We start from the raw sequence: 23,973 nt of genomic DNA, 5'->3' as shown, positions 1-23,973 counted from the left end.
CTTCAATACCCAGAGAGCAGAATCCGACGCTTCAATACCCAGAGAGAGAGCAGAATCAGAAGCTTCAATACCCAGAGAGAGAGCAGAATCAGACGCTTCAATACCCAGAGAGAGAGCAGAATCAGAAGCTTCAATACGCAGAGAGAGAGCAGAATCAGTAGCTTCAATACCCAGAGAGAGAGCAGAATCAGAAGCTTCAATACCCAGAGAGAGAGCAGAATCAGACGCTTCAATACCCAGAGAGAGAGCAGAATCAGACGCTTTAATACCCAGAGAGAGAGCAGAATCAGAAGCTTCAATACCCAGAGAGAGAGCAGAATCAGAAGCTTCAATACCCAGAGAGAGAGCAGAATCAGAAGCTTCAATACCCAGAGAGAGAGCAGAATCAGAAGCTTCAATACCCAGAGAGAGAGCAGAATCAGAAGCTTCAATACCCAGAGAGAGAGCAGAATCAGACGCTTCAATACCCAGAGAGCAGAATCAGAAGCTTCAATACCCAGAGAGAGAACAGAATCAGAAGCTTCAATACCCAGAGAGAGAGCAGAATCAGACGCTTCAATACCCAGAGAGAGAGCAGAATCAGAAGCTTCAATACCCAGAGAGAGAGCAGAATCAGACGCTTCAATACCCAGAGAGAGAGCAGAATCAGAAGCTTCAATAGGCAGAGAGAGAGCAGAATCAGGAGCTTCAATACGCAGAGAGAGAGCAGAATCAGAAGCTTCAATACCCAGAGAGAGAGCAGAATCAGGAGCTTCAATACCCAGAGAGAGAGCAGAATCAGACGCTTCAATACCCAGAGAGAGAGCAGAATCAGAAGTTTCAATACCCAGAGAGAGAGCAGAATCAGACGCTTCAATACCCAGAGAGAGAGCAGAATCAGAAGCTTCAATACCCAGAGAGAGAGCAGAATCAGTAGCTTCAATACCCAGAGAGAGAGCAGAATCAGACGCTTCAATACCCAGAGAGCAGAATCAGAAGCTTCAATACCCAGAGAGAGAGCAGAATCAGAAGCTTCAATACCCAGAGAGAGAGCAGAATCAGACGCTTCAATACCCAGAGAGAGAGCAGAATCAGAAGCTTCAATACCCAGAGAGAGAGCAGAATCAGACGCTTCAATACCCAGAGAGAGAGCAGAATCAGAAGCTTCAATAGGCAGAGAGAGAGCAGAATCAGAAGCTTCAATACGCAGAGAGAGAGCAGAATCAGAAGCTTCAATACCCAGAGAGAGAGCAGAATCAGGAGCTTCAATACCCAGAGAGAGAGCAGAATCAGACGCTTCAATACCCAGAGAGAGAGCAGAATAAGACGCTTCAATACCCAGAGAGAGAGCAGAATCAGACGCTTCAATACCCAGAGAGAGAGCAGAATCAGAAGCTTCAATACCCAGAGAGAGAGCAGAATCAGAAGCTTCAATACCCATAGAGCAGAATCAGACGCTTCAATACCCAGAGAGCAGAATTAGAAGCTTCAATACCCAGAGAGAGAGCAGAATCAGACGCTTCAATACCCAGAGAGAGAGCAGAATCAGAAGCTTCAATACCCAGAGAGAGAGCAGAATCAGTACCTTCAATACCCAGAGAGAGAGCAGAATCAGTAGCTTCAATACCCAGAGAGAGAGCAGAATCAGAAGCTTCAATACCCAGAGAGAGAGCAGAATCAGACGCTTCAATACCCAGAGAGAGAGCAGAATAAGAAGCTTCAATACCCAGAGAGAGAGCAGAATCAGACGCTTCAATACCCAGAGAGAGAGCAGAATCAGAAGCTTCAATACCCAGAGAGAGAGCAGAATCAGAAGCTTCAATACCCAGAGAGAGAGCAGAATCAGACGCTTCAATACCCAGAGAGAGAGCAGAATCAGAAGCTTCAATACCCAGAGAGAGAGCAGAATCAGATGCTTCAATACCCAGAGAGAGAGCAGAATCAGACTCTTCAATACCCAGAGAGCAGAATCAGAAGCTTCAATACCCAGAGAGAGAGCAGAATCAGAAGCTTCAATACCCAGAGAGAGAGCAGAATCAGAAGCTTCAATACCCAGAGAGAGAGCAGAATCAGAAGCTTCAATACCCAGAGAGAGAGCAAAATCAGAAGCTTCAATACCCAGAGAGAGTGCAGAATCAGACGCTTCAATACCCAGAGAGAGAGCAGAATCAGACGCTTCAATACCCAGAGAGAGAGCAGAATCAGACGCTTCAATACCCAGAGAGAGAGCAGAATCAGAAGCTTCAATACCCAGAGAGAGAGCAGAATCAGAAGCTTCAATACCCAGAGAGCGAGCAGAATCAGAAGCTTCAATACCCAGAGAGAGAGCAGAATCAGAAGCTTCAATACCCAGAGAGAGAGCAGAATCAGACGCTTCAATACCCAGAGAGAGAGCAGAATCAGACGCTTCAACACCCAGAGAGAGAGCAGAATCAGACGCTTCAATACCCAGAGAGAGAGCAGAATCAGACGCTTCAATACCCAGAGAGAGAGCAGAATCAGAAGCTTCAATACCCAGAGAGAGAGCAGAATCAGAAGCTTCAATACCCAGAGAGAGAGCAGAATCAGAAGCTTCAATACCCAGAGAGAGAGCAGAATCAGAAGCTTCAATACCCAGAGAGAGAGCAGAATCAGACGCTTCAATACCCAGAGAGCAGAATCAGAAGCTTCAATACCCAGAGAGCAGAATCCGACGCTTCAATACCCAGAGAGAGAGCAGAATCAGAAGCTTCAATACCCAGAGAGAGAGCAGAATCAGACGCTTCAATACCCAGAGAGAGAGCAGAATCAGAAGCTTCAATACGCAGAGAGAGAGCAGAATCAGTAGCTTCAATACCCAGAGAGAGAGCAGAATCAGAAGCTTCAATACCCAGAGAGAGAGCAGAATCAGACGCTTCAATACCCAGAGAGAGAGCAGAATCAGACGCTTCAATACCCAGAGAGAGAGCAGAATCAGAAGCTTCAATACCCAGAGAGAGAGCAGAATCAGAAGCTTCAATACCCAGAGAGCGAGCAGAATCAGAAGCTTCAATACCCAGAGAGAGAGCAGAATCAGAAGCTTCAATACCCAGAGAGAGAGCAGAATCAGACGCTTCAATACCCAGAGAGAGAGCAGAATCAGACGCTTCAACACCCAGAGAGAGAGCAGAATCAGACGCTTCAATACCCAGAGAGAGAGCAGAATCAGACGCTTCAATACCCAGAGAGAGAGCAGAATCAGAAGCTTCAATACCCAGAGAGAGAGCAGAATCAGAAGCTTCAATACCCAGAGAGAGAGCAGAATCAGAAGCTTCAATACCCAGAGAGAGAGCAGAATCAGAAGCTTCAATACCCAGAGAGAGAGCAGAATCAGACGCTTCAATACCCAGAGAGCAGAATCAGAAGCTTCAATACCCAGAGAGCAGAATCCGACGCTTCAATACCCAGAGAGAGAGCAGAATCAGAAGCTTCAATACCCAGAGAGAGAGCAGAATCAGACGCTTCAATACCCAGAGAGAGAGCAGAATCAGAAGCTTCAATACGCAGAGAGAGAGCAGAATCAGTAGCTTCAATACCCAGAGAGAGAGCAGAATCAGAAGCTTCAATACCCAGAGAGAGAGCAGAATCAGACGCTTCAATACCCAGAGAGAGAGCAGAATCAGACGCTTTAATACCCAGAGAGAGAGCAGAATCAGAAGCTTCAATACCCAGAGAGAGAGCAGAATCAGAAGCTTCAATACCCAGAGAGAGAGCAGAATCAGAAGCTTCAATACCCAGAGAGAGAGCAGAATCAGAAGCTTCAATACCCAGAGAGAGAGCAGAATCAGAAGCTTCAATACCCAGAGAGAGAGCAGAATCAGACGCTTCAATACCCAGAGAGAGAGCAGAATCAGAAGCTTCAATACCCAGAGAGAGAGCAGAATCAGAAGCTTCAATACCCAGAGAGAGAGCAGAATCAGACGCTTCAATACCCAGAGAGAGAGCATAATCAGACGCTTCAATACCCAGAGAGAGAGCAGAATCAGACGCTTCAATACCCAGAGAGAGAGCAGAATCAGACGCTTCAATACCCAGAGAGAGAGCAGAATCAGACGCTTCAATACCCAGAGAGAGAGCAGAATCAGACGCTTCAATACCCAGAGAGAGAGTAGAATCAGAAGCTTCAATACCCAGAGAGAGAGCAGAATCAGAAGCTTCAATACCCAGAGAGAGAGCAGAATCAGAAGCTTCAATACCCAGAGAGAGAGCAGAATCAGACGCTTCAATACCCAGAGAGAGCAGAATCAGAAGCTTCAATACCCAGAGAGAGAGCAGAATCAGACGCTTCAATGCCCAGAGAGCAGAATCAGAAGCTTCAATACCCAGAGAGCAGAATCAGACGCTTCAATACCCAGAGAGAGAGCAGAATCAGAAGCTTCAATACCCAGAGAGGGAGCAGAATCAGACGCCTCAATACCCAGAGAGAGAGCAGAATCAGAAGCTTCAATACGCAGAGAGAGAGCAGAAGCAGTAGCTTCAATACCCAGAGAGAGAGCAGAATCAGACGCTTCAATACCCAGAGAGCAGAATCAGAAGCTTCAATACCCAGAGAGAGAGCAGAATCAGAAGCTTCAATACCCAGAGAGAGAGCAGAATCAGACGCTTCAATACCCAGAGAGAGAGCAGAATCAGAAGCTTCAATACCCAGAGAGAGAGCAGAATCAGACGCTTCAATACCCAGAGAGAGAGCAGAATCAGAAGCTTCAATACGCAGAGAGAGAGAGCAGAATAAGTAGCTTCAATACCCAGAGAGAGAGCAGAATCAGAAGCTTCAATACCCAGAGAGAGAGCAGAATCAGAAGCTTCAATACGCAGAGAGAGAGTAGAATCAGAAGCTTCAATACCTAGAGAGAGAGCAGAATCAGGAGCTTCAATACCCAGAGAGAGAGCAGATTCAGATGCTTCAATACCCAGAGAGAGAGCAGAATCAGAAGCTTCAATACGCAGAGAGAGAGCAGAATCAGAATCTTCAATACCCAGAGAGAGAGCAGAATCAGACGCTTCAATACTCAGAGAGAGAGCAGAATCAGACGCTTCAATACCCAGAGAGAGAGCAGAATCAGACGCTTCAATACCCAGAGAGAGAGCAGAATCAGAAGCTTCAATACCCAGAGAGAGAGCAGAAACAGAAGCTTCAATACCCAGAGAGAGAGCAGAATCAGACGCTTCAATACCCAGAGAGCAGAATCAGAAGCTTCATTACCCAGAGAGAGAGCAGAATCAGAAGCTTCAATACCCAGAGAGAGAGCAGAATCAGAAGCTTCAATACTCAGAGAGCAGAACCAGACGCTTCAATACCCAGAGAGCAGAATCAGAAGCTTCAATACCCAGAGAGAGAGCAGAATCAGACGCTTCAATACCCAGAGAGAGAGCAGAATCAGAAGCTTCAATACCCAGAGAGAGAGCAGAATCAGTAGCTTCAATACCCAGAGAGAGAGCAGAATCAGACGCTTCAATACCCAGAGAGAGAGCAGAATCAGTAGCTTCAATACCCAGAGAGAGAGCAGAATCAGAAGCTTCAATACACAGAGAGAGAGCAGAATCAGATGCTTCAATACCCAGAGAGAGAGCAGAATCAGAAGCTTCAATAACCAGAGAGCAGAATCAGAAGCTTCAATACCCAGAGAGAGAGCAGAATCAGAAGCTTCAATACCCAGAGAGCAGAATCAGAAGCTTCAATACACAGAGAGAGAGCAGAATCAGACGCTTCAATACCAAGAGAGAGAGCAGAATCAGACGCTTCAATACCAAGAGAGAGAGCAGAATCAGACGCTTCAATACCCAGAGAGAGAGCAGAATCAGAAGCTTCAATACCCAGAGAGAGAGCAGAATCAGAAGCTTCAATACCCAGAGAGAGAGCAGAATCAGAAGCTTCAACACCCAGAGAGAGAGCAGAATCAGAAGCTTCAATACCTAGAGAGAGAGCAGAATCAGAAGCTTCAATACCCAGAGAGCAGAATCAGACGCTTCAATACCAAGAGAGAGAGCAGAATCAGACGCTTCAATACCCAGAGAGAGAGCAGAATCAGAAGCTTCAATACCCAGAGAGAGAGCAGAATCAGAAGCTTCAATACCCAGAGAGAGGGCAGAATCAGAAGCTTCAATACGCAGAGAGAGAGCAGAATCAGAAGCTTCAATACCCAGAGAGAGAGCAGAATCAGGAGCTTCAATACCCAGAGAGAGATCAGATTCAGATGCTTCAATACCCAGAGAGAGAGCAGAATCAGAAGCTTCAATACGCAGAGAGAGAGCAGAATCAGAATCTTCAATACCCAGAGAGAGAGCAGAATCAGACGCTTCAATACTCAGAGAGAGAGCAGAATCAGACGCTTCAATACCCAGAGAGAGAGCAGAATCAGACGCTTCAATACCCAGAGAGAGAGCAGAATCAGAAGCTTCAATACCCAGAGAGAGAGCAGAAACAGAAGCTTCAATACCCAGAGAGAGAGCAGAATCAGACGCTTCAATACCCAGAGAGCAGAATCAGAAGCTTCATTACCCAGAGAGAGAGCAGAATCAGAAGCTTCAATACCCAGAGAGAGAGCAGAATCAGAAGCTTCAATACTCAGAGAGCAGAATCAGAAGCTTCAATACCCAGAGAGAGAGCAGAATCAGACGCTTCAATACCCAGAGAGAGAGCAGAATCAGAAGCTTCAATACCCAGAGAGAGAGCAGAATCAGTAGCTTCAATACCCAGAGAGAGAGCAGAATCAGACGCTTCAATACCCAGAGAGAGAGCTGAATCAGTAGCTTCAATACCCAGAGAGAGAGCAGAATCAGAAGCTTCAACACACAGAGAGAGAGCAGAATCAGATGCTTCAATACCCAGAGAGAGAGCAGAATCAGAAGCTTCAATAACCAGAGAGCAGAATCAGAAGCTTCAATACCCAGAGAGAGAGCAGAATCAGAAGCTTCAATACCCAGAGAGCAGAATCAGAAGCTTCAATACACAGAGAGAGAGCAGAATCAGACGCTTCAATACCAAGAGAGAGAGCAGAATCAGACGCTTCAATACCAAGAGAGAGAGCAGAATCAGACGCTTCAATACCCAGAGAGAGAGCAGAATCAGAAGCTTCAATACCCAGAGAGAGAGCAGAATCAGAAGCTTCAATACCCAGAGAGAGAGCAGAATCAGAAGCTTCAATACCCAGAGAGAGAGCAGAATCAGAAGCTTCAATACCCAGAGAGAGAGCAGAATCAGACGCTTCAATACCCAGAGAGAGCAGAATCAGAAGCTTCAATACCCAGAGAGAGAGCAGAATCAGACGCTTCAATGCCCAGAGAGCAGAATCAGAAGCTTCAATACCCAGAGAGCAGAATCAGACGCTTCAATACCCAGAGAGAGAGCAGAATCAGAAGCTTCAATACCCAGAGAGGGAGCAGAATCAGACGCTTCAATACCCAGAGAGAGAGCAAAATCAGAAGCTTCAATACGCAGAGAGAGAGCAGAAGCAGTAGCTTCAATACCCAGAGAGAGAGCAGAATCAGTAGCTTCAATACCCAGAGAGAGAGCAGAATCAGACGCTTCAATACCCAGAGAGCAGAATCAGAAGCTTCAATACCCAGAGAGAGAGCAGAATCAGAAGCTTCAATACCCAGAGAGAGAGCAGAATCAGACGCTTCAATACCCAGAGAGAGAGCAGAATCAGAAGCTTCAATACCCAGAGAGAGAGCAGAATCAGACGCTTCAATACCCAGAGAGAGAGCAGAATCAGAAGCTTCAATACGCAGAGAGAGAGAGCAGAATAAGTAGCTTCAATACCCAGAGAGAGAGCAGAATCAGAAGCTTCAATACCCAGAGAGAGAGCAGAATCAGAAGCTTCAATACGCAGAGAGAGAGCAGAATCAGAAGCTTCAATACCTAGAGAGAGAGCAGAATCAGGAGCTTCAATACCCAGAGAGAGAGCAGATTCAGATGCTTCAATACCCAGAGAGAGAGCAGAATCAGAAGCTTCAATACGCAGAGAGAGAGCAGAATCAGAATCTTCAATACCCAGAGAGAGAGCAGAATCAGACGCTTCAATACTCAGAGAGAGAGCAGAATCAGACGCTTCAATACCCAGAGAGAGAGCAGAATCAGACGCTTCAATACCCAGAGAGAGAGCAGAATCAGAAGCTTCAATACCCAGAGAGAGAGCAGAAACAGAAGCTTCAATACCCAGAGAGAGAGCAGAATCAGACGCTTCAATACCCAGAGAGCAGAATCAGAAGCTTCATTACCCAGAGAGAGAGCAGAATCAGAAGCTTCAATACCCAGAGAGAGAGCAGAATCAGAAGCTTCAATACTCAGAGAGAGAGCAGAATCAGTAGCTTCAATACCCAGAGAGAGAGCAGAATCAGACGCTTCAATACCCAGAGAGAGAGCAGAATCAGTAGCTTCAATACCCAGAGAGAGAGCAGAATCAGAAGCTTCAATACACAGAGAGAGAGCAGAATCAGATGCTTCAATACCCAGAGAGAGAGCAGAATCAGAAGCTTCAATAACCAGAGAGCAGAATCAGAAGCTTCAATACCCAGAGAGAGAGCAGAATCAGAAGCTTCAATACCCAGAGAGCAGAATCAGAAGCTTCAATACACAGAGAGAGAGCAGAATCAGACGCTTCAATACCAAGAGAGAGAGCAGAATCAGACGCTTCAATACCAAGAGAGAGAGCAGAATCAGACGCTTCAATACCCAGAGAGAGAGCAGAATCAGAAGCTTCAATACCCAGAGAGAGAGCAGAATCAGAAGCTTCAATACCCAGAGAGAGAGCAGAATCAGAAGCTTCAACACCCAGAGAGAGAGCAGAATCAGAAGCTTCAATACCTAGAGAGAGAGCAGAATCAGAAGCTTCAATACCCAGAGAGCAGAATCAGACGCTTCAATACCAAGAGAGAGAGCAGAATCAGACGCTTCAATACCCAGAGAGAGAGCAGAATCAGAAGCTTCAATACCCAGAGAGAGAGCAGAATCAGAAGCTTCAATACCCAGAGAGAGAGCAGAATCAGAAGCTTCAATACGCAGAGAGAGAGCAGAATCAGAAGCTTCAATACCCAGAGAGAGAGCAGAATCAGAATCTTCAATACCCAGAGAGAGAGCAGAATCAGACGCTTCAATACTCAGAGAGAGAGCAGAATCAGACGCTTCAATACCCAGAGAGAGAGCAGAATCAGACGCTTCAATACCCAGAGAGAGAGCAGAATCAGAAGCTTCAATACCCAGAGAGAGAGCAGAAACAGAAGCTTCAATACCCAGAGAGAGAGCAGAATCAGACGCTTCAATACCCAGAGAGCAGAATCAGAAGCTTCATTACCCAGAGAGAGAGCAGAATCAGAAGCTTCAATACCCAGAGAGAGAGCAGAATCAGAAGCTTCAATACTCAGAGAGCAGAATCAGAAGCTTCAATACCCAGAGAGAGAGCAGAATCAGACGCTTCAATACCCAGAGAGAGAGCAGAATCAGAAGCTTCAATACCCAGAGAGAGAGCAGAATCAGTAGCTTCAATACCCAGAGAGAGAGCAGAATCAGACGCTTCAATACCCAGAGAGAGAGCTGAATCAGTAGCTTCAATACCCAGAGAGAGAGCAGAATCAGAAGCTTCAACACACAGAGAGAGAGCAGAATCAGATGCTTCAATACCCAGAGAGAGAGCAGAATCAGAAGCTTCAATACCCAGAGAGAGAGCAGAATCAGAAGCTTCAATACCCAGAGAGCAGAATCAGAAGCTTCAATACACAGAGAGAGAGCAGAATCAGACGCTTCAATACCAAGAGAGAGAGCAGAATCAGACGCTTCAATACCAAGAGAGAGAGCAGAATCAGACGCTTCAATACCCAGAGAGAGAGCAGAATCAGAAGCTTCAATACCCAGAGAGAGAGCAGAATCAGAAGCTTCAATACCCAGAGAGAGAGCTGAATCAGAAGCTTCAATACCCAAAGAGAGAGCAGAATCAGAAGCTTCAATACCCAGAGAGAGAGCAGAATCAGACGCTTCAATACCCAGAGAGAGAGCAGAATCAGACGCTTCAATACCCAGAGAGAGAGCAGAATCAGACGCTTCAATACCCAGAGAGAGAGCAGAATCAGACGCTTCAATACCCAGAGAGAGAGCAGCATCAGAAGCTTCAATACCCAGAGAGAGAGCAGAATCAGAAGCTTTAATACCCAGAGAGAGAGCAGAATCAGAAGCTTCAATACCCAGAGAGAGAGCAGAATCAGACGCTTCAATACCCAGAGAGAGAGCAGAATCAGAAGCTTCAATACCCAGAGAGAGAGCAGAATCAGACGCTTCAATACCCAGAGAGAGAGCAGAATCAGAAGCTTCAATACCCAGAGAGAGAGAGCAGAATCAGACGCTTCAATACCCAGAGAGCAGAATCAGACGCTTCAATACCCAGAGAGAGAGCAGAATCAGAAGCTTCAATACCCAGAGAGAGAGCAGAATCAGACGCTTCAATACCCAGAGAGAGAGCAGAATCAGAAGCTTCAATACGCAGAGAGCGAGCAGAATCAGCAGCTTCAATACCCAGAGAGAGAGCAGAATCAGAAGCTTCAATACCCAGAGAGAGAGCAGAATCAGACGCTACAATACCCAGAGAGAGAGCAGAATCAGACGTTTCAATACCCAGAGTGAGAGCAGAATCAGAAGCTTCAATACCCAGAGAGAGAGCAGAATCAGAAGCTTCAATACCCAGAGAGAGAGCAGAATCAGAAGCTTCAATACCCAGAGAGAGAGCAGAATCAGAAGCTTCAATACCCAGAGAGAGAGCAGAATCAGACGCATCAATACCCAGAGAGAGAGCAGAATCAGACGCTTCTATACCCAGAGAGGGAGCAGAATCAGAAGCTTCAATACCCAGAGAGAAAGCAGAATCAGAAGCTTCAATACCCAGAGAGAGAGCAGAATCAGACGCTTCAATACCCAGAGAGAGAGCAGAATCAGAAGCTTCAATGCCCAGAGGGAGAGCAGAATCAGACGCTTCAATACCCAGAGAGAGAGCAGAATCAGAAGCTTCAATACGCAGAGAGAGAGCAGAATAAGTAGCTTCAATACCCAGAGAGAGAGCAGAATCAGAAGCTTCAATACCCAGAGAGAGAGCAGAATCAGAAGCTTCAATACGCAGAGAGAGAGCAGAATCAGAAGCTTCAATACCCAGAGAGAGAGCAGAATCAGGAGCTTCAATACCCAGAGAGAGAGCAGATTCAGACGCTTCAATACCCAGAGAGAGAGCAGAATCAGAAGCTTCAATACGCAGAGAGAGAGCAGAATCAGAATCTTCAATACACAGAGAGAGAGCAGAATCAGGCGCTTCAATACCCAGAGAGAGAGCAGAATCAGACGCTTCAATACCCAGAGAGAGAGCAGTATCAGACGCTTCAATACCCAGAGAGAGAGCAGAATCAGAAGCTTCAATAACCAGAGAGAGAGCAGAATCAGAAGCTTCAATACCCAGAGAGAGAGCAGAATCAGACGCTTCAATACCCAGAGAGCAGAATCAGAAGCTTCAATACCCAGAGAGAGAGCAGAATCAGAAACTTCAATACCCAGAGAGAGAGCAGAATCAGACGCTTCTATACCCAGAGAGAGAGCAGAATCAGAAGCTTCAATACCCAGAATGAGAGCAGAATCAGGAGCTTCAATACCCAGAGAGAGAGCAGAATCAGACGCTTCAATACCCAGAGAGAGAGCAGAATCAGACGCTTCAATACCCAGAGAGAGAGCAGAATCAGAAGCTTCAATACCCAGAGAGAGAGCAGAATCAGAAGCTTCAATACCCAGAGAGAGAGCAGAATCAGACGCTTCAATACCCAGAGAGAGAGCAGAATCAGGAGCTTCAATACCCAGAGAGAGAGCAGAATCAGACGCTTCAATACCCAGAGAGAGAGCAGAATCAGAAGCTTCAATACCCAGAGAGAGAGCAGAATCAGACGCTTCAATACCCAGAGAGAGAGCAGAATCAGAAGCTTCAATACCCAGAGAGAGAGCAGAATCAGACGCTTCAATACCCAGAGAGCAGAATCAGAAGCTTCAATATCCAGAGAGAGAGCAGAATCAGACGGTTCAATACCCAGAGAGAGAGCAGAATCAGGAGCTTCAATACCCAGAGAGAGAGCAGAATCAGAAGCTTCAATACCCAGAGAGAGAGCAGAATCAGACGCTTCAATACCCAGAGAGAGAGCAGAATCAGACGCTTCAATACCCAGAGAGAGAGCAGAATCAGTAGCTTCAATACCCAGAGAGAGAGCAGAATCAGGAGCTTCAATACCCAGAGAGAGAGCAGAATCAGAAGCTTCAATACCCAGAGAGAGAGCAGAATCAGAAGCTTCAATACCCAGAGAGAGAGCAGAATCAGAAGCTTCAATACCCAGAGAGAGAGCAGAATCAGACGCTTCAATACCCAGAGAGAGAGCAGAATCAGGAGCTTCAATACCCAGAGAGAGAGCAGAATCAGAAGCTTCAATACCCAGAGAGAGAGCAGAATCAGACGCTTCAATACCCAGAGAGAGAGCAGAATCAAACGCTTCAATACCCAGAGAGAGAGCAGAATCAGGAGCTTCAATACCCAGAGAGAGAGCAGAATCAGAAGCTTCAATACCCAGAGAGCAGAATCAGACGCTTCAATACCCAGAGAGAGAGCAGAATCAGAAGCTTCAATACCCAGAGAGAGAGCAGAATCAGACGCTTCAATACCCAGAGAGCAGAATCAGACGCTTCAATACCCAGAGAGAGAGCAGAATCAGAAGCTTCAATACCCAGAGAGAGAGCAGAATCAGACGCTTCAATACCCAGAGAGAGAGCAGAATCAGAAGCTTCAATACGCAGAGAGAGAGCAGAATCAGTAGCTTCAATACCCAGAGAGAGAGCAGAATCAGAAGCTTCAATACCCAGAGAGAGAGCAGAATCAGACGCTACAATACCCAGAGAGAGAGCAGAATCAGACGTTTCAATACCCAGAGTGAGAGCAGAATCAGAAGCTTCAATACCCAGAGAGAGAGCAGAATCAGAAGCTTCAATACCCAGAGAGAGAGCAGAATCAGAAGCTTCAATACCCAGAGAGAGAGCAGAATCAGAAGCTTCAATACCCAGAGAGAGAGCAGAATCAGACGCATCAATACCCAGAGAGAGAGCAGAATCAGACGCTTCTATACCCAGAGAGGGAGCAGAATCAGAAGCTTCAATACCCAGAGAGAGAGCAGAATCAGAAGCTTCAATACCCAGAGAGAGAGCAGAATCAGACGCTTCAATACCCAGAGAGAGAGCAGAATCAGAAGCTTCAATGCCCAGAGAGAGAGCAGAATCAGACGCTTCAATACCCAGAGAGAGAGCAGAATCAGAAGCTTCAATACGCAGAGAGAGAGCAGAATAAGTAGCTTCAATACCCAGAGAGAGAGCAGAATCAGAAGCTTCAATACCCAGAGAGAGAGCAGAATCAGAAGCTTCAATACGCAGAGAGAGAGCAGAATCAGAAGCTTCAATACCCAGAGAGAGAGCAGAATCAGGAGCTTCAATACCCAGAGAGAGAGCAGATTCAGACGCTTCAATACCCAGAGAGAGAGCAGAATCAGAAGCTTCAATACGCAGAGAGAGAGCAGAATCAGAATCTTCAATACCCAGAGAGAGAGCAGAATCAGGCGCTTCAATACCCAGAGAGAGAGCAGAATCAGACGCTTCAATACCCAGAGAGAGAGCAGTATCAGACGCTTCAATACCCAGAGAGAGAGCAGAATCAGAAGCTTCAATACCCAGAGAGAGAGCAGAATCAGAAGCTTCAATACCCAGAGAGAGAGCAGAATCAGACGCTTCAATACCCAGAGAGCAGAATCAGAAGCTTCAATACCCAGAGAGAGAGCAGAATCAGAAACTTCAATACCCAGAGAGAGAGCAGAATCAGACGCTTCAATACCCAGAGAGAGAGCAGAATCAGAAGCTTCAATACCCAGAATGAGAGCAGAATCAGGAGCTTCAATACCCAGAGAGAGAGCAGAATCAGACGCTTCAATACCCAGAGAGAGAGCAGAATCAGAAGCTTCAATACCCAGAGAGAGAGCAGAATCAGAAGCTTCAATACCCAGAGAGAGAGCAGAATCAGACGCTTCAATACCCAGAGAGAGAGCAGAATCAGGAGCTTCAATACCCAGAGAGAGAGCAGAATCAGACGCTTCAATACCCAGAGAGAGAGCAGAATCAGAAGCTTCAATACCCAGAGAGAGAGCAGAATCAGACGCTTCAATACCCAGAGAGAGAGCAGAATCAGAAGCTTCAATACCCAGAGAGAGAGCAGAATCAGACGCTTCAATACCCAGAGAGCAGAATCAGACGCTTCAATACCCAGAGAGAGAGCAGAATTAGAAGCTTCAATACCCAGAGAGAGAGCAGAATCAGAAGCTTCAATACCCAGAGAGAGAGCAGAATCAGAAGCTTCAATACCCAGAGAGAGAGCAGAATCAGACGCTTCAATACCCAGAGAGAGAGCAGAATCAGGAGCTTCAATACCCAGAGAGAGAGCAGAATCAGAAGCTTCAATACCCAGAGAGAGAGCAGAATCAGACGCTTCAATACCCAGAGAGAGAGCAGAATCAAACGCTTCAATACCCAGAGAGAGAGCAGAATCAGGAGCTTCAATACCCAGAGAGAGAGCAGAATCAGAAGCTTCAATACCCAGAGAGCAGAATCAGACGCTTCAATACCCAGAGAGAGAGCAGAATCAGAAGCTTCAATACCCAGAGAGAGAGCAGAATCAGACGCTTCAATACCCAGAGAGCAGAATCAGACGCTTCAATACCCAGAGAGAGAGCAGAATCAGAAGCTTCAATACCCAGAGAGAGAGCAGAATCAGACGCTTCAATACCCAGAGAGAGAGCAGAATCAGAAGCTTCAATACGCAGAGAGAGAGCAGAATCAGTAGCTTCAATACCCAGAGAGAGAGCAGAATCAGAAGCTTCAATACCCAGAGAGAGAGCAGAATCAGACGCTACAATACCCAGAGAGAGAGCAGAATCAGACGTTTCAATACCCAGAGTGAGAGCAGAATCAGAAGCTTCAATACCCAGAGAGAGAGCAGAATCAGAAGCTTCAATACCCAGAGAGAGAGCAGAATCAGAAGCTTCAATACCCAGAGAGAGAGCAGAATCAGAAGCTTCAATACCCAGAGAGAGAGCAGAATCAGACGCATCAATACCCAGAGAGAGAGCAGAATCAGACGCTTCTATACCCAGAGAGGGAGCAGAATCAGAAGCTTCAATACCCAGAGAGAGAGCAGAATCAGAAGCTTCAATACCCAGAGAGAGAGCAGAATCAGACGCTTCAATACCCAGAGAGAGAGCAGAATCAGAAGCTTCAATGCCCAGAGAGAGAGCAGAATGAGACGCTTCAATACCCAGAGAGAGAGCAGAATCAGAAGCTTCAATACGCAGAGAGAGAGCAGAATAAGTAGCTTCAATACCCAGAGAGAGAGCAGAATCAGAAGCTTCAATACCCAGAGAGAGAGCAGAATCAGAAGCTTCAATACGCAGAGAGAGAGCAGAATCAGAAGCTTCAATACCCAGAGAGAGAGCAGAATCAGGAGCTTCAATACCCAGAGAGAGAGCAGATTCAGACGCTTCAATACCCAGAGAGAGAGCAGAATCAGAAGCTTCAATACGCAGAGAGAGAGCAGAATCAGGCGCTTCAATACCCAGAGAGAGAGCAGAATCAGACGCTTCAATACCCAGAGAGAGAGCAGAATCAGAATCTTCAAAACCCAGAGAGAGAGCAGAATCAGGCGCTTCAATACCCAGAGAGAGAGCAGAATCAGACGCTTCAATACCCAGAGAGAGAGCAGTATCAGACGCTTCAATACCCAGAGAGAGAGCAGAATCAGAAGCTTCAATACCCAGAGAGAGAGCAGAATCAGAAGCTTCAATACCCAGAGAGAGAGCAGAATCAGACGCTTCAATACCCAGAGAGCAGAATCAGAAGCTTCAATACCCAGAGAGAGAGCAGAATCAGAAACTTCAATACCCAGAGAGAGAGCAGAATCAGACGCTTCAATACCCAGAGAGAGAGCAGAATCAGAAGCTTCAATACCCAGAATGAGAGCAGAATCAGGAGCTTCAATACCCAGAGAGAGAGCAGAATCAGACGCTTCAATACCCAGAGAGAGAGCAGAATCAGAAGCTTCAATACCCAGAGAGAGAGCAGAATCAGAAGCTTCAATACCCAGAGAGAGAGCAGAATCAGACGCTTCAATACCCAGAGAGAGAGCAGAATCAGGAGCTTCAATACCCAGAGAGAGAGCAGAATCAGACGCTTCAATACCCAGAGAGAGAGCAGAATCAGAAGCTTCAATACCCAGAGAGAGAGCAGAATCAGACGCTTCAATACCCAGAGAGAGAGCAGAATCAGAAGCTTCAATACCCAGAGAGAGAGCAGAATCAGACGCTTCAATACCCAGAGAGCAGAATCAGACGCTTCAATACCCAGAGAGAGAGCAGAATCAGAAGCTTCAATACCCAGAGAGAGAGCAGAATCAGACGCTTCAATACCCAGAGAGAGAGCAGAATCAGGAGCTTCAATACCCAGAGAGAGAGCAGAATCAGAAGCTTCAATACCCAGAGAGAGAGCAGAATCAGACGCTTCAATACCCAGAGAGAGAGCAGAATCAGACGCTTCAATACCCAGAGAGAGAGCAGAATCAGGAGCTTCAATACCCAGAGAGAGAGCAGAATCAGGAGCTTCAATACCCAGAGAGAGAGCAGAATCAGAAGCTTCAATACCCAGAGAGAGAGCAGAATCAGAAGCTTCAATACCCAGAGAGAGAGCAGAATCAGAAGCTTCAATACACAGAGAGAGAGCAGAATCAGACGCTTCAATACCCAGAGAGAGAGCAGAATCAGGAGCTTCAATACCCAGAGAGAGAGCAGAATCAGAAGCTTCAATACCCAGAGAGAGAGCAGAATCAGACGCTTCAATACCCAGAGAGAGAGCAGAATCAGACGCTTCAATACCCAGAGAGAGAGCAGAATCAGGAGCTTCAATACCCAGAGAGAGAGCAGAATCAGAAGCTTCAATACCCAGAGAGAGAGCAGAATCAGACGCTTCAATACCCAGAGAGAGAGCAGAATCAAACGCTTCAATACCCAGAGAGAGAGCAGAATCAGGAGCTTCAATACCCAGAGAGAGAGCAGAATCAGAAGCTTCAATACCCAGAGAGCAGAATCAGACGCTTCAATACCCAGAGAGCAGAGTGCACATGAGTGCGGCCTCAACCGGGACCTGGATTCATGTCACATTACATTCATCCCCCACCATCTGGCCTGCGAAATCCTACCAACTGTCCTGGCTTGATACAATTCACACCTCTTTAACCTGGGGTTACCCCATCTTTGGATCTGTAAAGATTTAATCACCTGCTAATGCTCGCATTCCAAACATTGTCTGGCATCTTTGAATTTGTCTATATATATGTTTCTGGAACATACCTCTTCATTCCCCTGAGGAAGGAGCAGCGCTCCGAAAGCTAGTGATTCGAAACAAACCTGTTGGACTTTAACCTAGTGTTGTAAGACTTCGTACTGATCTTAAATGTGCTATCGTGCCCGCCTCTACCACCTCCGCTGGCAAAGCGTTCCAGGCACCCACCACCCTCTGCGTAAAAAACTTTCCACGCACATCTCCCTTAAACTTTCCCCCTCTCACCTTGAAATCGTGACCCCTTGTAATTGACAGCCCCACTCTTGGAAAAAGCTTGTTGCTATCCACCCTGTCCATACCTCTCATGATTTTGTAGACCTCAATCAGGTCCCCCCTCAACCTCCGTCTTTCCAACGAAAACAATCCTAATCTACTCAACCTTTCTTCATAGCTAGCACCCTCCATACCAGGCAACATCCTGGTGAACCTCCTCTGCACCCTCTCTAAAGCATCCACATCCTTCTGGTAATGTGGTGACCAGAACTGCACGCAGTATTCCAAATGTGGCCTAACCAAAGTCCTATACAACTGTAACATGACCTGCCAACTCTTGTACTCAATACCCCGTCCGATGAAGGCAAGCATGCTGTATGCCTTCTTGACCACTCTATCGACCTGCGTTGCCACCTTGAGGGTACAATGGACCTGAACTCCCAGATCTCTCTGTACATCAATTTTCCCCAGGACCCTTCCATTGACCGTATAGTCCACTCTTGAATTAGATCTTCCAAAATGCATCACCTCGCATTTGCCTGGATTGAACTCCATCTGCCATTTCTCTGCCCATCTCTCCAATGTATCTATATTTTCCTGTATTCTCTGACAGTCCTCCTCGCTATCGAGACTAACCAATCTTAGTGTCATCTGCAAACTTGCTAATTGGTGAATATCGGTCAATATTGGTCAAAACAGGTCGATATCGGGGATTATCATAGAATTTACAGTGCAGAAGGAGGCCATTCGGCCCATCGAGTCTGCACCGGCTCTTGTAAAGAGGAACCTACCTAAGGACAACACCTCCACCCTATACCCATAACCCAGTAACCCCACCCAACACTAAGGGCAATTTTGGGCACTGAGGGCTATTTATCATGGCCAATCCATCTAAACTGCACATCTTTGGACTTTGAATATCGGTCAATGAGATGAAGGTGCAGCAAAGGTGATCAGAGACGAGGCCTTGTTGTGATCAGTCAGAGGAAGCAGAGATTTGGAAAGACCCCTGTTTACAGAGGGTGCTGTGGGGAGAAGCAAAACAGCTCCTCCGGTAAAACACTCACCATGGCTGGGACTGTAGCGGCCTGTTCCCTCAGCAGGTGGATATCCACAGGTTGGTGGGGCACAAAGTGCCCATCGTAGGCTGAGATTAGTAACCGTGGCCTGGTATACAGGACCCTGAACACAAGGACAAAAACAATCTGCATTAGACTGGACAGCTGACAGAGGGCTAAGTCCGAGAGAGAGTCACACTCCTAAATAACAATACTGTCCGAGAGAGGGTCACACTCCAAAATAACAATACTGTCCGAGAGAGGGTCACACTCCAAAATAACAATACTGTCCGAGAGAGAGTCACACTCCAAAATAACAATACTGTCCGAGAGAGAGACACACTCCAAAATAACAATACTGTCAGAGAGAGAGTCACACTCCAAAATAACAATACTGTCCGAGAGAGAGTCACACTCCAAAATAACAATACTGTCCGAGAGAGGGTCACACTCCAAAATAACAATACTGTCCGAGAGAGGGTCACACTCCAAAATAACAATACTGTCCGAGAGAGGGTCACACTCCAAAATAACAATACTGTCCGAGAGAGGGTCACACTCCAAAATAACAATACTGTCCGAGAGAGGGTCACACTCCAAAATAACAATACTGTCAGAGAGAGAGACACACTCCAAAATAACAATACTGTCCGAGAGAGAGACACACTCCAAAATAACAATACTGTCCGAGAGAGAGTCACACTCCAAAATAACAATACTGTCCGAGAGAGGGTCACACTCCAAAATAACAATACTGTCCGAGAGAGAGTCACACTCCAAAATAACAATACTGTCCGAGAGAGAGTCACACTCCAAAATAACAATACTGTCCGAGAGAGGGTCACACTCCAAAATAACAATACTGTCCGAGAGAGAGTCACACTCCAAAATAACAATACTGTCCGAGAGAGGGTCACACTCCAAAATAACAATACTGTCCGAGAGAGAGTCACACTCCAAAATAACAATACTGTCCGAGAGAGAGTCACACTCCAAAATAACAATACTGTCCGAGAGAGGGTCACACTCCAAAACAACAATACTGTCCGAGAGAGAGACACACTCCTAAATAACAATACTGTCCGAGAGAGAGACACACTCCAAAATAACAATACTGTCCGAGAGAGGGTCACACTCCAAAATAACAATACTGTCCGAGAGAGAGTCACACTCCAAAATAACAATACTGTCCGAGAGAGGGTCACACTCCAAAATAACAATACTGTCCGAGAGAGGGTCACACTCCAAAATAACAATACTGTCCGAGAGAGGGTCACACTCCAAAATAACAATACTGTCCGAGAGAGGGTCACACTCCAAAATAACAATACTGTCCGAGAGAGAGACACACTCCAAAATAACAATACTGTCCGAGAGAGAGTCACACTCCAAAATAACAATACTGTCCGAGAGAGAGTCACACTCCAAAATAACAATACTGTCCGAGAGAGAGACACACTCCAAAATAACAATACTGTCCGAGAGAGAGTCACACTCCAAAATAACAATACTGTCCGAGAGAGACACACACCAAAATAACAATACTGTCCGAGAGAGAGTCACACTCCAAAATAACAATACTGTCCGAGAGAGAGTCACACTCCAAAATAACAATACTGTCCGAGAGAGAGACACACTCCAAAATAACAATACTGTCCGAGAGAGAGTCACACTCCAAAATAACAATACTGTCCGAGAGAGAGTCACACTCCAAAATAACAATACTGTCCGAGAGAGAGACACACTCCAAAATAACAATACTGTCCGAGAGAGAGTCACACTCCAAAATAACAATACTGTCCGAGAGAGGGTCACACTCCAAAATAACAATACTGTCCGAGAGAGAGACACACTCCAAAATAACAATACTGTCCGAGAGAGAGTCACACTCCAAAATAACAATACTGTCCGAGAGAGAGACACACTCCAAAATAACAATACTGTCCGAGAGAGAGTCACACTCCAAAATAACAATACTGTCCGAGAGAGAGTCACACTCCAAAATAACAATACTGTCCGAGAGAGAGACACAAACCAAAATAACAATACTGTCCGAGAGAGGGTCACACTCCAAAATAACAATACTGTCCGAGAGAGAGACACACTCCAAAATAACAATACTGTCCGAGAGAGGGTCACACTCCAAAATAACAATACTGTCCGAGAGAGGGTCACACTCCAAAATAACAATACTGTCCGAGAGAGGGTCACACTCCAAAATAACAATACTGTCCGAGAGAGAGTCACACTCCAAAATAACAATACTGTCCGAGAGAGAGTCACACTCCAAAATAACAATACTGTCCGAGAGAGAGACACACTCCTAAATAACAATACTGTCCGAGGGAGAGTCACACTCCAAAATAACAATACTGTCCGAGAGAGGGTCACACTCCAAAATAACAATACTGTCCGAGAGAGGGTCACACTCCAAAATAACTATACTGTCCGAGAGAGAGACACACTCCAAAATAACAATACTGTCCGAGAGAGAGTCACACTCCAAAATAACAATACTGTCCGAGAGAGAGTCACACTCCAAAATAACAATACTGTCCGAGAGTCACACTCCAAAATAACAATACTGTCCGAGAGAGAGTCACACTCCAAAATAACAATACTGTCCGAGAGTCACACTCCAAAATAACAATACTGTCCGAGAGAGAGTCACACTCCAAAATAACAATACTGTCCGAGAGAGAGACACACTCCAAAATAACAATACTGTCCGAGAGAGGGTCACACTCCAAAATAACAATACTGTCCGAGAGAGGGTCACACTCCAAAATAACAATACTGTCCGAGAGAGAGTCACACTCCAAAATAACAATACTGTCCGAGAGAGTCACACTCCAAAATAACAATACTGTCCGAGAGAGAGACACACTCCAAAATAACAATACTGTCCGAGAGAGAGACACACTCCAAAATAACAATACTGTCCGAGAGAGAGACACACTCCAAAATAACAATACTGTCCGAGAGAGAGTCACACTCCAAAATAACAATACTGTCCGAGAGAGAGTCACACTCCAAAATAACAATACTGTCCGAGAGTCACACTCCAAAATAACAATACTGTCCGAGAGAGAGTCACACTCCAAAATAACAATACTGTCCGAGAGTCACACTCCAAAATAACAATACTGTCCGAGAGAGAGTCACACTCCAAAATAACAATACTGTCCGAGAGAGAGACACACTCCAAAATAACAATACTGTCCGAGAGAGAGTCACACTCCAAAATAACAATGCTGTCCGAGAGAGAGACACACTCCAAAATAACAATACTGTCCGAGAGTCACACTCCAAAATAACAATACTGTCCGAGAGAGGGACACACTCCAAAATAACAATACTGTCCGAGAGAGGGTCACACTCCAAAATAACAATACTGTCCGAGAGAGAGTCACACTCCAAAATAACAATACTGTCCGAGAGAGAGTCACACTCCAAAATAACAATACTGTTCGAGAGAGGGTCACACTCCAAAATAACAATACTGTCCGAGAGAGTCACACTCCAAAATAACAATACTGTCCGAGAGAGAGTCACACTCCAACATAACAATACTGTCCGAGAGAGAGTCACACTCCAAAATAACAATACTGTCCGAGAGAGGGTCACACACCAAAATAACAATACTGTCCGAGAGAGAGACACACTCCAAAATAACAATACTGTCCGAGAGAGAGTCACACTCCAAAATAACAATACTGTCCGAGAGAGAGTCACACTCCAACATAACAATACTGTCCGAGAGAGAGTCACACTCCAAAATAACAATACTGTCAGAGAGAGAGTCACACTCCAAAATAACAATACTGTCCGAGAGAGACTCACACTCCAAAATAACAATACTGTCCGAGAGAGAGACACACTCCAAAATAACAATACTGTCCGAGATAGAGTCACACTCCAAAATAACAATACTGTCCGAGAGAGACACACACCAAAATAACAATACTGTCCGAGAGAGAGACACACTCCAAAATAACAATACTGTCCGAGAGAGAGTCACACTCCAAAATAACAATACTGTCCGAGAGAGAGTCACACTCCAACATAACAATACTGTCCGAGAGAGAGTCACACTCCAAAATAACAATACTGTCAGTGAGAGAGTCACACTCCAAAATAACAATACTGTCCGAGAGAGAGTCACACTCCAACATAACAATACTGTCCGAGAGAGAGTCACACTCCAAAATAACAATACTGTCAGAGAGAGAGTCACACTCCAAAATAACAATACTGTCCGAGAGAGAGTCACACTCCAAAATAACAATACTGTCCGAGAGAGAGTCACACTCCAAAATAACAATACTGTCAGAGAGAGAGTCACACTCCAAAATAACAATACTGTCCGAGAGAGAGACACACTCCAAAATAACAATACTGTCCGAGAGAGGGTCACACTCCAAAATAACAATTCTGTCCGAGAGAGAGACACACTCCAAAATAACAATACTGTCAGAGAGAGAGACACACTCCAAAATAACAATACTGTCCGAGAGAGAGTCACACTCCAAAATAACAATACTGTCAGTGAGAGAATCACACTCCAAAATAACAATACTGTCCGAGAGAGAGTCACACTCCAAAATAACAATACTGTCCGAGAGAGAGACACACTCCAAAATAACAATACTGTCCGAGAGTCACACTCCAAAATAACAATACTGTCCGAGAGAGGGACACACTCCAAAATAACAATACTGTCCGAGAGAGGGTCACACTCTAAAATAACAATACTGTCCGAGAGAGAGTCACACTCCAAAATAACAATACTGTCCGAGAGAGAGTCACACTCCAAAATAACAATACTGTTCGAGAGAGGGTCACACTCCAAAATAACAATACTGTCCGAGAGAGTCACACTCCAAAATAACAATACTGTCCGAGAGAGAGTCACACTCCAACATAACAATACTGTCCGAGAGAGAGTCACACTCCAAAATAACAATACTGTCCGAGAGAGGGTCACACACCAAAATAACAATACTGTCCGAGAGAGAGACACACTCCAAAATAACAATACTGTCCGAGAGAGAGTCACACTCCAAAATAACAATACTGTCCGAGAGAGAGTCACACTCCAACATAACAATACTGTCCGAGAGAGAGTCACACTCCAAAATAACAATACTGTCAGAGAGAGAGTCACACTCCAAAATAACAATACTGTCCGAGAGAGACTCACACTCCAAAATAACAATACTGTCCGAGAGAGAGACACACTCCAAAATAACAATACTGTCCGAGATAGAGTCA

The 23,973-nt window shown here is 45.6% G+C and overlaps 1 protein-coding gene across 9 annotated transcripts in view; it reads right to left on the bottom strand.

Annotated features, from left to right (window-relative positions):
- The window catches only part of ncor2 (nuclear receptor corepressor 2), a 1,088,322-nt gene that overhangs the window by 396,086 nt on the left and 668,263 nt on the right, over nt 1–23,973 (bottom strand). For all 9 annotated transcript variants that reach the window (XM_072510208.1, XM_072510371.1, XM_072510235.1 and 6 more), the window contains one exon: nt 18,709–18,823. In XM_072510208.1, the coding sequence (XP_072366309.1) occupies nt 18,709–18,823 (115 nt within the window). The remainder of the gene's footprint in view (nt 1–18,708; nt 18,824–23,973) is intronic.

Source organism: Scyliorhinus torazame, chromosome 1 (assembly GCF_047496885.1).
Source record: "Scyliorhinus torazame isolate Kashiwa2021f chromosome 1, sScyTor2.1, whole genome shotgun sequence".
Lineage (NCBI taxonomy): Eukaryota > Metazoa > Chordata > Chondrichthyes > Carcharhiniformes > Scyliorhinidae > Scyliorhinus > Scyliorhinus torazame.
This window is presented reverse-complemented; position numbering and strand designations above follow the sequence as displayed.